The sequence below is a fragment of the Mytilus trossulus genome, chromosome 2 (assembly GCF_036588685.1).
Source record: "Mytilus trossulus isolate FHL-02 chromosome 2, PNRI_Mtr1.1.1.hap1, whole genome shotgun sequence".
Taxonomy (NCBI): Eukaryota; Metazoa; Mollusca; class Bivalvia; order Mytilida; family Mytilidae; genus Mytilus; species Mytilus trossulus.
Genome location: NC_086374.1, coordinates 83,556,945 through 83,575,200, shown reverse-complemented (window position 1 = coordinate 83,575,200; position 18,256 = coordinate 83,556,945). Strand labels below are relative to the sequence as shown.

General features: G+C 32.1%; 1 protein-coding gene across 1 annotated transcript; it reads right to left on the bottom strand.

Annotated features, from left to right (window-relative positions):
• Positions 1–17,332, bottom strand: LOC134706036 (rho-related protein racA-like). The gene is made up of 12 exons (XM_063564745.1): positions 17,294–17,332; positions 16,576–16,640; positions 15,542–15,728; positions 13,258–13,426; positions 9,619–9,752; positions 8,944–9,046; positions 6,600–6,781; positions 5,468–5,639; positions 4,737–4,970; positions 2,938–3,041; positions 2,091–2,330; positions 1–1,287 (listed from the first exon to the last, which is right to left on the bottom strand). The coding sequence occupies exons 1-12, from the start codon at positions 17,330–17,332 to the stop codon at positions 1,081–1,083; spliced, it is 1,836 nt and encodes a 611-aa protein (XP_063420815.1). The 3' UTR covers positions 1–1,080.
• Positions 17,333–18,256: the final 924 nt, after the last annotated feature.

Below are 18,256 nucleotides of genomic sequence, written 5' to 3'. Positions count from 1 at the left end.
CAGTTATTGACAACCTAGCTACAATCTTACACAGACGGGTGCCACATGGAGCAGGATGTGCTTTACCTACTGGAGCACCTACGGCCAACCCCCAAGTTATTGACAACCTAGCTACAATCTTACACAGACGGGTGACACATGTGGATCAGGATCTGCTTTTCCTTCTGGAGCACATGAAATCACCCTAGTTTTATGGTGGGGTTCTTGTTGCTTAAGTCTTATGTTTTCTGTGTTGTATCTTGAGTACTATTTTTCTGTTAGTCTATTTCATTTTTAGCCTTGGCGTTTTTCAGTTGATTTTCGATGTATGAGTTTTAATGTTCCTCTGGTATCTGTCGCCCCTCTTTTATTCCTTTCAGCTATAGATTTCGATTTAAAAAAAAAATATATATATATATTTGGGTTTTGGAACCTTAGTTTCGTACGAACCTTTATATAATGGTTTAGACTTTTATTTAGATATAAATGTCGCAAATGCGCATATATCAATAGCATTGTACTGAATTATACAATTTAATGTTCTCCAGTGAAAAATGTTAAAACTGATAAAAAAAAACTTGATTAAATTACGTATTCTTTAATAAAAGATATTTAGGCCATTATGATGTAGGAGATTTAGATATAAATAATAATGCGTAAATATAGTCATATAAAAATGTTCTTATGAGTTTTAATGTTCCTCTGGTATCTGTCGCCCCTCTTTTATTCCTTTCAGCTATAGATTTCGATTTAAAAAAAATATATATATATATATTTGGGTTTTGGAACCTTAGTTTCGCACGAACCTTTATATAATGGTTTAGACTTTTTTTTAGATATAAATGTCGCAAATGCGCATATATCAATAGCATTGTACTGAATTATACAATTTAATGTTGTCCAGTGAAAAATGTTAAAACTGATAAAAAAAAACTTGATTAAATTACGTATTCTTTAATAAAAGATATTTAGGCTATTATGAGGTAGGAGATTTAGATATAAGTAATAATGCGTAAATAAAGTCATATAAAAATGTTCTTATCATTATCACCAGAATTGTAACGTCATAAATATATTTTTAACAATTAAAATTGCACATTATTATAAAATTGAGCATTTTCTACGTTGCCTCCGACGCTCAAATCTCTCAAAATCTTGTAAATAGGGCAATGGTGGCCAGCGATTTGTTTCAATGTGTTTCTTGGTTTGGTCACTGAGCTGAGAAAACTGTTCCGTGTTTTGAAAGGTATCGTAATTTGTTGAAATAGTGTGTAAACACCACCTTGTCAACTGTTCTGCATTGAAAGCCTGTGAAAAAAAGTTATCTGTAATTTGAGTACAATGTAACATTAATTAGATATTTAGAAATAACAATAGTGTACTGGCTGTATTACAATTCAGTAAGTACATTGTAACTCTGATGATAAAGATCGCCTACTTAGATTTTGATAACGTTACATGCGCAGAATCTAGGGTCAGATGTATGAACTTTCGACATTATTACTACATCTTTGAGTCATTGTAAACAATCATGAAATCTTATCATCAATGTTATAAAGGATTTTGTTCCCGGCCACAGCAACTGACATAGTGCTCTATCATTACAAATCCACACAACATAATTTCAATAGCAAATGAGTTCATCTTGTTCAATTGTCTGTTTCGGTGAATGTTACTTTGACTTTGAGTGACAAATAAATGACTGCTGTGATCATAAATTATACCTCTTCATGATAAAAAAATTTTCGTAACATTTGACCACTATGTAGATTTTGTGGTGTTTCATTCAATGGGAGGGAGCTAACTAAACGAAACTTGATAAACTTTAGAAACCCTTTGTTGAATTGATATTTTATTCGTTTTTTACACAAAATAAGGTGCATAAACAGAGTAGACTAAATCATATAACTTATAGAACTTAGACACTTATTTTTGGCAATTAAAAAGTAAGCAATTTTGATTGTTTGATTTACAACAACAAATGACTCCGTATAACTCACGATGGTAATCACCTAAAGCAGCAACCATTTGCCATTCAAAGTTTAGAATTGCCAAAACAAAATCATCATGCCTCTCTACTTTAGTTTTCTGATGATGTTTATGTAACTCACCTGAGCTGTCAATAGAGCGTCTATAATATCCTGTACAGCATAATCACTGGAAGATTTGGTCAGTTTATCTAGCATGTTAATGATATAAATTTCACAATAGTTGACAAGTTTTGATATTCCATATTTATCTGCAATACGCAACAGTCCAGTACCATTAACATCACATATCGAAGCGTGGTCAGTATAAAGGAATTCTAAGAGAGCAAGAAAACTACATAGATGTGTGTCAGGCAGTTGTATCTGTAACATAAAACAAGCATTTGCACCATGAAATACTCTGTATTCATTCATTTCAGTATGTACTATTAATTTTCGTGGATTGAGGAAAAAAATATTATTTGGTGGGGTTGTCTCTTTGACACATTCCTCTCTCATTCTCAATTTATACAAACCGATGGAAAGTTCGCATGTCATTGAAAAATAAAAACCGTTTTATTCCCTATAGTAATATTAATGAATCAACCGCACTATTTATTTATCTATCTTTCTATTTATTCATTACTAAAGTCATTCAACTTTTATTTACTAAAGCAGTGTGTTATTGTTTGAAATGCTTTGTTTTAAGAGAGCCGTAGTGTAGTGGTTCAGACTTCGGACTACTAACGCAAAGGTTCCTTGTTCAATCCCTACTCCCGGGAGAAAACTTCAGGGACTGAGTTTTAGGCTCTCGCTTGACACCATTTGCAAGTAGGGTGTTGCGGAAACGATGAGAGTTCAGTGGAAGGGGACGATAAATGGCTGACAAAGACAAGGTCTTGTCCACACTGGTATGAAAATGTTTCTGTACAACATGAGAAAAATACGAAAAAACGGTATGGTAAAATCTTTAATAGAATAAGCTCATTACCTCTGGTGACTCGACGTTTTCATTTTCAGATTCCATCGATAACATATCTGCAAATACTGGACATCTGCAGTACAAAACTACTGTACTGGCAGTGATATGTTCACCTAAAATTAAAACATAACGGTTTTAGGAATATGAATTTTAGTCAAGAATATTGCCATTGCTATATCATAGTTCGTTTCTGTGTGTGTTTCATTGTAAGTTTGTGTTTCTGTTGTGTCGTTTGTTTCCTCTTATATTTGAGGGTGGATTCACATTACTATAAGACGTGTCATGGCACTTTTCTATTCAAAATTCATGTATTTAGTTTTGATGTTATATTTGTTATTCTCATCCGATTCTATCTAATGCTTAGTTCGTTTCTGTATGCGTTACATTTTAATTTAATACTGTGTCGTAGTTCTCCTCTTATATTAAATGCGTTTCCCTCAGTTTTAGTTTGTGACCCAGATTCGGTGCATTACGTTTTCGCGCATTACCATTACATTTGCGCGCAAAAATCATTACGTTTGCGCGCAACTTTTGATTACAATTGCGCGCATTTTTTTGACAGGTAAACTCATGTAAAATACAGGTAATAATACTTATTTATTTACAATTAGTTCAATTATTTACAAGTATAAGTACTCATTCCGTTAGTCTTGGTCCCCTACTCACCAACGATGAGGTGAAAGTGGGATTTCGAGCAAGATAAGTCCGTTTTATTATGCACAAGCACTAAATCCTAGAAATATGTACAGATAGAAATGTTAAAATGTTAAAACGCTAAAGCATAGCTTATGATAAAGGTAAAAGTATTGATTATTTCATTACTTTACATGTAGGTACGTGTCGAAACTCCATGTTTGTGCCTTGGTATAACTTTATAAACTAACTCAAACCTTTTCACTCTGAAATATTCGCAATGAAGTTACATGTATTAAGCTATACTACGGACTTTATAATGATCATTAAGTCTTTATAATTGGTTTTATAATTCAATATGAACAATATATAGTTTGAATTAAGAAATATTTTCTAAATTAATAATTGATAGTCATATTTATTATGAAAATAAAAAATATATAGTCAATTATAATTAAATTTAATTTTTATTTATATGTTTTCCCGAGTTTACCTGTTAAATGAATGCGCGCAAATGTAATCAAAAGCTGCGCGCAAACATAAAACATTTTAATCCCCAAATGCGCGCAAACGTAGTGCGCCCCCCCCCCCCCCCCCCCAGATTTGTTTTTTTCTATTGATTTATGAGTTTCGAACAGCTGTATTCTTCTGTTACCTTTTTTTAATCATAAAACATTTTTGTTTAACTTTGGTTGTGTGTGTCTTTTTGATTGCACTTAGTTTATTACTCGGTTTATTACACGTTCATGGTTTCTTAATCACACACGAGACTTAATTAAATTTGCTAATATCTGTATTCAGTTATTAAACATTAAATAAAGGTTGAGTATCTCGCGCAATGATGGTTCTTTGTCTACCTTAGAAATAATTGTAAAAAAGCTATTTGATTTTGATATTATATGAATACATTAAAAACAATAAAAAGTTGTCCCTCCAATCACAGTGCGAAATATATCAGTGAAATTTTAATTATCTGATATTATATACTAAATAAACTCATCATAGATACCAGGATTGAAATTTTATTTTTGCGCCAGATGCGTGTTTCGTCTTCAAAAGACTCATCAGATACGTTCGAATCCAACTTCAAAGCAAGGACCGAAGCAATCAATTAAATGCAGGACTTCGAGAAAGTCTGGAGAGCAGACAAACTTGCTTCGAAAGTTAATACCAACCTTCTACTTCAAATTTAATATCACAGTCAGTTGTTTGATTAAAATATAATTCCTTCATCCGTTGTCCAGTTCCCCTGTTCAAGTATTCGGCTATACTTTTATTCAAAAACTGTTCGTCATTTTCAATATTGAGACAAATATTATTTAAGTATGGTAGCTTAAATGTATCAGCTGCTCTTCGTAATTCTGTCAATTGTTCTGTTTTGTATGTCTCTAGAATGGTACCGGGATCACCTAAAATATAGATGACTACTATTTGAGTACGTCAAACTTCTAATAATTTTGATTTGAAACATAGCAGTTTTTTATACGTATTCAATTTGATGTTTATCGTGTTATATGACCATTGGCAGTATTGGAAGTTACCTAATGAGCGATAATTATGTTTAAATAGATGCTGAAAGTACTAGCAAAAAAATAATGCAAAGTAACAAATTCATGCAATGTTAATAGTTTCTTTTTGACTTTTTGTAATTTGAATATACGTTTTAGTATGCTAATATATAATTTATGATAGAATTGCGATCAAAAGTCATAAAAGTACATGATTTCGATAAATCAGAAAACATACATTTAATTTTCTCGTTTTAATTTTAAGAAACGTCTTTGCTGAAATAATTCCTGATGAGAACCGTGGCCTTCTTCGACGTTCATCGAATTTTCGAACTATAAAATAACACATATATGCATTACTCACATGTATAAATAACTCACATGTATTAATAACTCACCTGTATACAAAAATGTTAGCAACTGCTTAAATGTTACAGCTTCAAAAGTGTGATTGATCTCAATTGTAATTATATTTCTACCATCAATGTGCTTGGTGCCGAATATTGTATCTATTCCCTCTACTTTATCGAAAATCGTATCTTCCGATGTTCCGACCGAACCAGAATATTTCTTAAAAAAAATGAAAATGAATAAAAATAATTCTTGAAACATGTTCTTATTTTATATGAAACCTCAAAACGCCGTCCTGTATAATAGTTTTGCATAATATATTTGCCACTGGACATTACAATCAAGTACATCCAGCATTAGAAATTGTATTCTTCGTTATTTAAAATTCGAATTAATATAATTATATTGTGTAGTTTTAAGTACATATACGTAACAGTATATCAACCATAATAGTGTTCACAATAGGAAAGCATCCACATTTATCTATCTACCAAGTGTGAATAAAGCTAAATAACTCCGGTGTCGTCAAATCATATACAACTGTTGTCCTGTTCTAGTGATAATCTATTCTCTTTAGACACTTTATCTTTCGCATATTATCAGATTCAGATGACATTGAAACCGTTTTGTGTATGGTTTAACGTTACTGATTAGATTTATATATTTTTTTAATGGTTTTTGAATAAATGTGTTCAGTTCCGATGCAAAGACCCTATTAGTGAATAAATTTTAACGCCAAAATATGCAATCTTTAATGACCTTACAGCAGTATCGTAACTATATCCCTTCTTAATAAGTATATTCAAAGGTTTGTAAGTTTCTGAGGTGAATACTGACACCTTTGTGCTTTATAAAAAAAAATTCCATAAAAAATGTGAAATACCTGATAAGAAGTCTGCATGTTGAGCTATATTTTCGAATGATGTCCTTATATACCGATGATAAAATTTAGAAAATGTTGTGACTAGTTTGTGATATCGAAAACAAAAAACCTGGTGTAATAATTTTTCAGTAATACATAAATTTCTCTCGTTAAAATCTAAAACATTGTTACATACAAGAGCGAATCGTACACGTTGAGATATATAAACATTGAATAATGCATTCAATTTCAGAATCAAAATGTGTACCTAGGTTAACACATACAATGTTAACAGCGTCAGCGTTTTGCTCACTTACATGATTTCTGATTATCCGACAAAATAATTCTGACGCTGAGGAAAGGACTATACTATGAGCTTCACATTCATGTCGTCCTCCTCCAAGCAGAAACATAACATCTGAATATTTAGGATTGTTTAACATCTGTAGCCAGTCCTCAGCAAAAGTCGATTTTTCCCAAACAAATGTTGGAGGTTTTTCTAAAGAGAAAACTATTTTCATTATATCACTATACTTCGAATGCAGGTCAGATATAAGGTTTAAATATCCTTCTTTTATAAAGGCATCTGAATGAATTTGGATGTTTGAAGAGAAATCTTCTAGATATAATTTTGATCTTGTACATGTATAAGATAAAGAGATGTGGTATAATTGCCAATTAGATAATTTACATAACTATCCACCAATGACGTAAAAGTAAATGCAAAAGAAAACAGCGTATACCGTCTCCAATACCTATTCTGCATATCCAAAATTGTAAATCAATTCAAACGAGAAAAAAACAACAGCCTGATTTATTACAAAATAACAAACGAAAAACAAGTATATGAGAAACAACAACAAACGACAAGCACTAAATTCAAGCTCCAGACTGGAGACATGTACATAATGCAGAGTATGGCGGGGATTAGAATGTTGTGGGAGCCCTACCCTCCCCTAACATAGGAAAGTGATGTATATGCATTATATTTATTGCTTTTTTTCTGTATGTGGTGCTACATTATTTTCAATGTTTTAGAAGTCTATTCAAATGACAAATTATGTTTTCATTCCAAATATCTATATACATTCGGGATTTTGGGTTAGGGAACTAAAATCTACCAATGGTTTACGAATTTCCCGTGTATCAGAGTCAAAGAGATATTACAAATTCCACTTTATATGATGACAAATGACAGGATATGACTGATCGACGTCCTTTTAAGAAGTAACATGACGGATGTCAGTGTTGGAGCAGAAACTACTTAAGTGGTTTTATGGATTTCGTTGTTGTTTAATTCAATCTTAGTTTAAAATATTCTGGTTTAAGAACTGATGATCGTCTTTCGTTGTTTTTCTTTTTGATCATTGCGTTATATATTTTTTTAATTAGGCTGACAGTTTTTAAAATATAGCGCATGAATCATGGTGAGAAGAGATTTCAAATTCAGATTTTTGTTGAACTTTCAATGCATCAAGATTTATGTTCGACTTTTAATGCATTCAGATTTGTGTTCGACTTTTAATGTATTCAGATTTGTGTTAGACTTTTGAAACATTCAGATTTATGTTCGACTTTTGATGCATTCAGATTTATGTTCGACTTTTAATGCATTCAGATTTATGTTCGACTTTTAATGCATCCAGATTTATGTTCGACTTTTAATGCATCCAGATTTATATTCGACTTTACATGTATCCAGATTTATGTTAAACTTTTTATGCATTCAGAGTTTTGTTCAACTTCTATTGCATCCAGATTTATGTTCGACTTTTAATGCATCCAAATTTATGTTCGACTTTTAATGCATCCAAATTTATGTTCGACTTTTAACTACTACATTTAGATTGATGTAAGACTTTTAATACATTCAGATTTATGTTCGACTGTTAATGCATTCAGATTTATGTTCGACTTTTGCTACATTCAGATTTTTGTTCGACTTTTAATGCATTCAGATTTATGTTCGACTTTTAATGCATTCAGATTTATGTTAGACTTTTAATGCATTCAGATTTTTGTTCCACTTTTAATGCATTCAGATTTATGTTCGACTTTTAATGCATTCAAATTTATGTTCCACTTTTAATGGATTCAGATTTATGTTCGACTTTTGATGCATTCAAAATAATGTTAGACTTTAAATGCATTCAGATTTATGTTAGACTTTTAATGCATTCAGATTTATGTTCCACTTTTAATGCATTCAGATTTATTTTCGACTTTTAATGCATTCAAATTTATGTTCCACTTTTAATGGATTCAGATTTATGTTCGACTTTTGATGCATTCAACATAATGTTAGACTTTAAATGCATTCAGATTTATGTTAGACTTTTAATGCATTCAGATTTATGTTCCACTTTTAATGCATTCAGATTTATGTTCGACTTTTAATGCATTCAGATTTATGTTCCACTTTTAATCGATTCAGATTTATGTTCGACATATGATGCAGTGTCAGTTTTCCTACTGAAGGTCGGTGGTTCTGTTCGGGCACTCTGGATGTACTACAATAGTGCTGAAAGTAGCATTCAACAACAATCAATTAATCAATGTATTAATGCATCTTCTATCACTCTTAAATTTGTTTGAACATTCTTAAGTGTATTTAAGAATCGTTCACACTCTATCATATTTATGGTTTAAATATAAGATTACCTTTAATGGGTTTGACAGGAGGGATCATCTTCTTGGGTGTACTATGGTAGAGTTTTTGTTTTCCCTTTCTTGGCAATCTACTGTAGTCTAGACCCATACGCATCTATATTAAAAATAAATATTATTTATTTTGAAAAGATTTATTGATTGATTGATTGCTTTTAATGCAAAACTGGAAATAAGATGCATAGTCAGACGATAAAATGTTAATGATATATGAATACACACCGCTTCTTTCTATAACCATACGCAGTGTGTTGTACTTTAATACGGTCATTTTTTTTTAAATTACATATATGTTTTGTGAGAAATTCTTGTTTGTCTTTGAATAGTTTGTGAATCGTGTTCTAACTATTCCCCATAAAGAGGGAAATAACTAAATTCCCTCAAAAATGTATTTGTTATATAATATATAGTTGTTTCTTTCAAGAATTCGTCATACATATGCCCATGTTTTTAGCTGTCTTTAGAAGAAATCAAATTGAAAATAGTTATTATTTACTAAAGCAAGACGGGGGATATACTGATAGTATGACAAACATTACAGCCCATCCACAAACACTGATGAAGACAATATTTTCCTTACCGCTGAAAGCGTGGTAAGGGAGAGGGGTGGAATCATTGTCTCCAGAATAACAATGTAACCATGGTAACCAGTTATACTAAATTACATACAGCTTTGTCAAAGCACGTTTGCAGCCCATGTCCCTTCACTGAACTGGTTTCGAAATAATGCAGTCCTAAAGCATTTGCAGACCTTTCTGTTTGGTCTTTATCAACACAAGAGTTCGGTTCTGTTATCCGAAGATCTACAAACAGTACAATGAATTAAATACAAGTCTGTTAGGGTATTATGGCCGGACTATTTGTATTGTGGAATGTGAATTTAGTTTTAAACAACATTTTACAATTTCAAGTGTCCTACTGTACTTTCATGTTTTGCACTTATTTTATATCACATTTTATTATTATCGACTCCTAAGAGTCGATAATAATATTAAGAATTGAACGATGCATAGTAAGTGCGTGAATTTTTCTTGCTACCTGATTGGAAGATATTACGAGACGTGAATAATCAAAGTTTATTGATTGGTTAGAACAATCCAAACCTAGTAAATGTCCTTCAATCCCGTAAAGTATTGAATTTGTGCTCTCTATTTTAGCAATTAGATTTTACACAGGTAACTTTTATCTATAAATAGTCGAATCTTCTGGAGTAAACAACAACGTTAAACGATATATGTGTGACCTCACGTGTGTGGTAAAATTTGTTGATTGATGCACGTGTCTATTCCAGTAAATGAATTGATCTACAAAACGAGAGCACTTTCCATTTTCATCATCTAAGAGTCGACTATATCCCTTTTTGAAAGGCTAACGCTTGTTTGGGACTTTGTCGTTAATTTACACATAAGTGCTTTAAACAGATTAAGGATCGTAATCTAGGACAAATTAAGGAGCGAATCTCATTTAGTCTATTCATTTAACTATTTATTCGCTGTGACAGTTAAGACAATTATTTACAAATACGTGTTTCTTTTTTGGCATTTGTTAATCTTTTTACTCCTTTAATTGCTTGTGCTTGTATATATTGGTATTGTTGTTATGTTACTTTTAGTTTGGTGTTTGTTGTTCGGTCTTGTCGGACTGCTAAAATAAAAGTTTAAGCAGCGAATATAGACCTTTCAGCGGCGTTTGATGTGATTGATCACAACATTATCGAGGCTAGATTAGAATATGCTTTTGGAATCTCAGGTTCTGCTCTGAAATGGTTACTCTCTTACCTCCGAGATAGGACACAGCGTATTGCAGTAGGCTCAGCCCACTCCAACGAATTTCGTCTTAAAGGCAAACGATACAGTTTTGATCCTGTATTTACAAGTTCGTGAAAATTTGCATATACTACTATTTTTTACCTGATTAAATCAAATATGTAATAAAAAATATACCTTCATGTGCTACTTTTGGGGTAAAATGAGGACGAAATTTTGTATATTTGCTCAAAATTCAGATTTGTGGCCGTAATTTCTTTTTCGAAAGAAAGACATAACTTTTTTGTTATAAAAGATAAACACAATTTTTTGTTGTTAAATAACCGGTAATTTCTGAATTTTATAAGTATCCTAACAAATTATGCGTTTTGTTTTTCAGAAATAACTCATAACTCATATTTATCAAATGTTCATGAATTGGGGAAAATACGTCATTTTTTGCTGAATGTTTATCAAAATAAAAAAAATTCCTCTATTTACAGTTTTATAAAATTTGGGTCACATAATCTTCCTGCAAAATGAAACAAATTGCTGTTTTGAAAAATAGGGGTCCATGAACTCGTTTTCAAATTAAATCAGTTTGAATGATAAAAATCAGTCGAAAAATGCATCTTTTCCCGATATGTCACAGTTTGACGTCGCGAAAATAACATTTTACGTTAGCAACGTCATTACCTCCACTGTAACTGTATCGTATGCCCTTAATTGCGGTGTGCCGCAGGGCTCCGTGCTTGGCCCAAAGCTATATACTATATTTTCGAAGCCGATCGGCGAAATCTGTAGACGTCACAACATGTCTTATCAATGCTATGCCGATGATACGCAGATCTATTTAGTTTTCCAACCTCTTGATAACTGGAAAAACACATCGAATCGAATTGAGGACTGTTTGGCCGATATAAGTTCCTGGATGTGTGAAAACATGCTTAAACTGAACGAGGACAAAACAGAACTGATGCTATTTGCTGCGAAAAAACGAGTGAAAGATTTGAAGGATTGCAATCTCACCTTTAAAGGAAACATCATTACAAGTTCTGAGTGTATTAAAAATCTGGGTGTTCATTTTGATCAGACTCTGTCAATGCACCAACAAGTCAGTTCAGTTTCGAGATCATGTTTTTATCAAATACGAAATATAGGCCGCATACGTCCGTACATCAACGAGGATGCATGTAAAACTCTGGTAAATTCGTTAATTATTTCTAGATTGGATTATGGCAACGCTTTACTTTATGGACTACCAGCTTACATGATTCAGAGAGTACAAAGGGTTCAGAACACTGCTGCGCGAGTGGTTACAAGAAAAAAGAAATACGAACACATTACTTCGACACTTGAGTCTCTTCACTGGCTGCCTGTGCAATACAGGGTGCAATACAAAATATTATTATATGTATTCAAGTCCGTGAAACATGAAGCGCCATTATATCTTAGTGAACTTGTAAATTTATACAGGCCATCAAGATCATTTTAGGTCTGAAAACAAATTAACACTCGTAACTCCTATTGTGCGAACCAAAACCTACGGCAATAGAAGATTTGATCAAGCAGCGGCCATCCTTTGGAATGCATTACCAAAAAAACTTCAAAATGCAAAGTCGGTGCCTGTATTCAAAAAGAACTTAAAAACTCACTTTTTTCGACAAGCATTTTTAATCCCTTAAATTCGTTTCTGTGATACACTGTGCCATAGACGTTAGCCTGCTTTTGATTTATCGAACCTTTCTTTTAACTGGAGATATGTTTCATTTATAATATGTACATTGTATGTTTTTAGTAGCACACATATTTTTTCATGGTAATATTCCTTTTTCATCTTTTGAATACGTTTTCAAATTTTTAACTTATATTTGATAATTTTTAATAGCAATCTTATCTTAGACTTTTTTGGCTATTTTATTTTACCAACTTTATTCAGTATAATTTTATTTTGATTCATTGATATATATATACCACTTTTTTGTAAAAAGTTCTACATTATTAATCCTTTTATCTAGAAAAGTTTTAACAATTAAATATTTATTTTGTGTGTTCATCTTTTATATTTTTATCACTGTCTGTGTGTATATTTTAGTTTAACATGTGATGTAAAGCGCTTTGAGTAATATTGTTTTAGATTTAGCGCTATAGAAAAAATGTAATAATAATAATAATTATATTCCATCTTGATTCCAGAACGCCATCTTACCAAGCTATATAATCACCAGCCCAGTAGACTAGTGATGAATCCTGCGCTGACGTAAAACGTTATTGGTAGAGTTAATTTCTCTAAAATTACGATTTATAAAATACTGTTAAAAGGCAATCAAAGCACTAAGGTTTTCTTACCATTTGCCTTTGTGTGATTTTGGAACTTTATTATTTTATTTTTTTTCATTATTTTTTTAATTTCGTTATTTATGATACTGTTTTTATTTGAGCTCTATTTATGAATCTCATCTAGACGAAACTCGCGTGTGGCGTACTAAAATGTTATTATCTTTGTCACAGTATACAGGCATTTGAGGAATCATGGTTTATACATGTGTGTGTATTACATTACCTGATTTACAGCCTACAAGTATTCGAGGAATGTTAGGTACATGTTTATCAAGATCAGGTATAAACTTTTCTTTTACACTGAGAAGTGTGGAATCATCTCTAATGTCAAAACACAGCAAGATTATATCTCTTCCATAGTAGCTTAAAGGTCGGAGTCTATCATAGTACTCCTGAAATAAATCAAAGAATAATGGTTAGTCATATTTCTGGTAGTTAGTCATATCTCTGGTGGTTAGTTATATCTTTGATGGTTAGTCATAACTGTGATGGTTAGTCATAACTGTGATGGGTAATCATATCTCTGATGGTTATTCATGTCTCTGATGGTTAGTCACCTGTTACATGTACTCACCTCTCTTATGTTTAATCCCATCTCTGAGGATAAGTCAAATCTCTGATGGTTAGTCATATCTCTGATTATAAGTCATATCTCTGATAGTTAGTAATATCTCTAATTGTAAGTATTATCTCTGATAGTTAGTAATATCTCTGATTGTTAGTCATATCTCTGATGGTAAGTCCTATCTCTGATAGTTAGTAATATCTCTGATGGTTAGTCATATCTCTGATGGTTAGTAATATCTCTGATTGTTAGTCATATAGGTGATATTTAGACACATCTGTGATGGCTAATCACATCTCTGATGGTTAGTAATATCTCTGATTGTTAGTTATATATGTGATGTTTAAACACATCTGTGACGGCTAATCGAAATTGCATTTAATTAATAAATTCAACAACACTTACCGTTATCTTGATGATATATTTTCGTTAAATAATCAAGAATTAAAATTTTCTCAATATACTGCTGAAATTTACCCCAAGGAACTTACTTTAAATGAATCAAAATTATTCGGTTATAACTGTACTTTATTGGATTTAGATATTTTTGGTTTTAAACGGGAAACTCCACACTAAAATTTACGACGAAAGAGACGATTTTTCGTTCCCTATTTTTAATTTTCCATTTTTAGATGGTGATGTTCCTTTGACACCATCTTACGGTGTTTATAATTCACAACTTGTTCGCTATGCCCGTGTCTGTTGTGACGTTTTTGATTTTAACGAACGCAACCTATGTATTACTGGTAAATTGTTAAACCAGGGATATCGTTACCATATATTACTTCAAACATTTTCTAATTTTTTCCATAGATATAAAGATTTGGTTTTGAAGTTTGGTTGTACCTGTAGAAAACTTATTTCAAACGATAGCACACCCTCATTTTTACGGAAATGTTGCTTACCATGCCCGGAAATTTAGAAATGATCCATGTAAACTTGTCGCTCCGGATTCTTTAAATAAACTTATTTTAAAAGGTTACCTATTCAACACTGTAATAAGATCATTGAATATTGTTTTTTTTGGTATACATATTGATTTTGTTATCAGTAAATTAAAAGCTAACTAAATATTACTAGTATGTTATATACATATACATTTTCATGGATCTACAATCTGCCGATACCTGTAACTTGGCATTGCACAAGGTCATGTGTTTCTCTAGATGTTTATGACGTCTTTACACTAAATCCATTGGATGTTGGATGTGTACGGATTGATAGTTTAGTCTTAGATGCATGATTTTTTTATTAGTTGTTGGTGGCTTTGAACTAGCTGTCAGATAACTGCGAGTACTCTCAGATCTGTTCATTGTGTCTTTTTGTGTCGGGATGTATATATTAAGTACCCGGCCACGTCCACTTGTATTTTTGTCCATCTGATGAGTTAAGCCTTTTTCAACTGATTTTTATAGTTCGTTCTTATGTTGTACTGTTATACCACTGCCCCAGGTTAGGGGGAGGGTTGGGTTCCGCTAACATGTTTAGCTCCGCCACATTATTCATGTATGTGCCTGTCCCAAGTCAGGAGCCTGTAATTCAGTTGTTGTCGTATATTTATGTGTTACATATTTGTTTTTCGTTAATATTTTACGTAAATAAGGCCGTTAGTTTTCTCGTTTGAATTGTTTTAACTTGTCTTATCGGGGCCTTTTATAGCTGACTATGCGGTATGGGCTTTACTTATTGTTGAAGGCCGTACGGTGACCTATAGTTGTTAATGTCTGAGTCATTTTGGTCTTTTGTGGATAGTTGTCTCATTGGCAATCATACCACATCTTCTTTTTTATATAATCACATCTCTGATGGTTAGTCATATCTTTGATGGTTATTCATATCTCTGATGGTTAGTTTTCTTTGAATACTGTGTCCTATAATTTCAAATCTGACCATACTTACAACACCGATTGTGTCCCATAATGTTCACTGTAAGCATACTTACACCGCCGCCTGTGTCCCATAATGTCAAATTAATATTCTGTCCCTCCACTGTTCCAATAATATGGTGGTCAAAATCTGCTATAGACGGAATATACTGGTGAGGAAAGGAGTCGGTTACATATGTAATGAGAAGTGAGGTTTTTCCAACACCACTATCGCCAACAACCAATACCTTAACTTCATCTGACCTGAAAGTATATAACAACATTTGACATACTAGTAATAATCTATCCTACTAAAATAATGAGGTCCAATTTGTTAGTCGGTATGACGATAAAAAGACGAATTAAAGAATTCAACTTTATATATAACTAATATAGTGCAATGGTGTTCATTAAAAATTACACCATCCCAGGCCCTTTCGTTTTCCACACAATTGATCTTATGTACATGTAGGACGGTAGTATTTGTATCCCAGAATTTAAGTTGCTCTTTTGTGTACCCTACCCAGGACACTAACAAGAGAAAAATGAATAAGATTCATCATCAGGACACTAACCAGAGAAGAATAAATAAGACTGAACATTAGGACACTAACAAGAGAAGAATGAATAAGATTGAACATCAGGACACTAACAAGACAAGGTTGAATAAGATTGAACATCAGGACACTAACAAGACAAGGTTGAATAAGATTGAACATCAGGACACTAACAAGACAAGGTTGAATTAGACTGGTTCGCCTGTCTAGATCAATGTGCATATTACATATTTCATTTTCACATATAAGACTGAACTTTAGGACACTAACAAGAGAAGAATGAATAAGATTTATCATCTAATCTGTTGCCAGACCTCTGGCACAGAGAAAAGCCCTAGGTCATTGGAAAACTAGTCTTGTCACTTTTTTTGTCTTATACTTTATTTAAGGTATTAAACTAATAAATTTATATAAATATGTTTCTGTACAAATGTATCTATGGAAAAAAAAACAATAATTTTATACAAGAAGGGAAATTAAACTGAGACACTCTATAGAACTAACAAAATGTTATTAAGAATTGCCATGCTAAATATAATCAAAATGAATACGACCTATATCTGCATCTTAAAAACAAATAGTTCTTCCATGAGTGTGTATAATGTCTAAATACAGGATCCTACCTGTGTATGCATATTTTTTAAAAATATTTCATCCAAAAAAAATAGTACATTTCCAGCAGAATTATACATGAGTAATTATATAATAAGCAGAAAGACGAAAGACTATTAGAAAACATAATGACTATTTCATTTAAAACAAATAAAACGATCGATAAAGTTAAATACATACATTTCAGAACATATCACTTATGATCGTACATTTCACACATATATGTATACATGTTGTGTACATGTTGTAGTGGTCGTTTAACCGTGATAAAAATAGAACATGTAGAATGAATGTACTTTAATAGGGATCGATTTAAATTAAGTGTATTAAAATCACGTCTACAATTCGAATATTTACTATCTCTAAATACTAACAACAAAGTAGTTTAGATTATGAATCATGATTGATTTTTTTACAGTGGCAGATATTTCATGCATATTAAAGAATAGATAGATACTGATTTATATTAAATACACAATCTGCAACAAGTCACAATGTATTGTGTTTAATAACATCAATCTGCTTCTGAAGTCTGAGGTTGGATCATGTGGGTACTCACGTGCAGTACGTATGTGCAAAGCCTGAGCTGAGCACAAACAGTTAACGACACTTGCAAAATAAAAGGTGAAACTGAATATTCTATCCGAAAACATCCTTTACCATCCCCCGAATTATCAAATGGTCGTCCTCTAATAACATTACGTGGTTAATATAAAAAATAAGATGTGATATGAATGTCAATGAGACAACCCTTATGAAACTGAATTGTTTGCCGCAAACTTGCAGCAGACTTGCTGCAAGCTTGCGGCAAACAAAAAGTTTGCAGGAACACAGAAAATAGTGTTTGCAGATGTTTGCCGCTAGCTGCAAACTTGCGGCAAACATTGCTGCAAGCTTGCAGCAAGTTTGCAGAAACATCAATGTTTGCCGTGAGATTGCCAGAAACTTTAAAATGATAAAGAATGTTTGCCGTAAGATTGCAGAAACTTTGACCATTCTATATGTTTGCCGCAATATTGCAGAAAACTTTGACCATTATATATGTTTGCCAGAACATTGCAGGAATTACACAATATTGACTGGGCATGCCTAGTTGGCACTTCCTGGATTCAAACAATTTGAAATTGTGACTAGGTCATGTTGGTTGTGTTTGGAAATGTATTTCACATATAAGAGATCAAGTTTTGGTTCAATACTATTGGATAATCAGTATGTAATTTTGTAAGTACTAATGATTCATGTAACTTCATGTTTTAATGAAATAATTAATGCTATCATCATACATGATTTAGTTAGTAAGCAATTATATATACATGTATGTGTGATTGAAAAACTTAAGCTATTATAAGTTTGAATTTGTAACTGATGCACTGCACCATCAGGATCATGTTTGCTAAGATACAGTAAATTTCTGTAATGCAATTATTACCTATCTTTATAGTCTCAATATACATTTGAGATTTTACCTTTTTCATTTCTATAATACAGGTATATTATGTCATTTTTCAAAACTCAAATGCATGTATGTATTTCCTTAAATCTCATGAGTTTTCAAGAATTCTTTCAATAACTGTTGTATAAAGACAGGAATTGACTTTTTAAAAATGTTGCTTTGTAATTTGA

Coding starts and splice junctions, on each gene's coding strand:
- LOC134706036 (XM_063564745.1), bottom strand. CDS start 17,332: ATGTTATTAGAGGACGACCATTTGATAATTCGGGGGATG. Junction 3,042..4,736: donor TATTAAATTTGAAGTAGAAG/GTTGGTATTAAC, acceptor TTTTAATTTTAG/GTGAACATATCACTGCCAGT. Junction 2,331..2,937: donor AAAACGTCGAGTCACCAGAG/GTAATGAGCTTA, acceptor TTTATGTTACAG/ATACAACTGCCTGACACACA.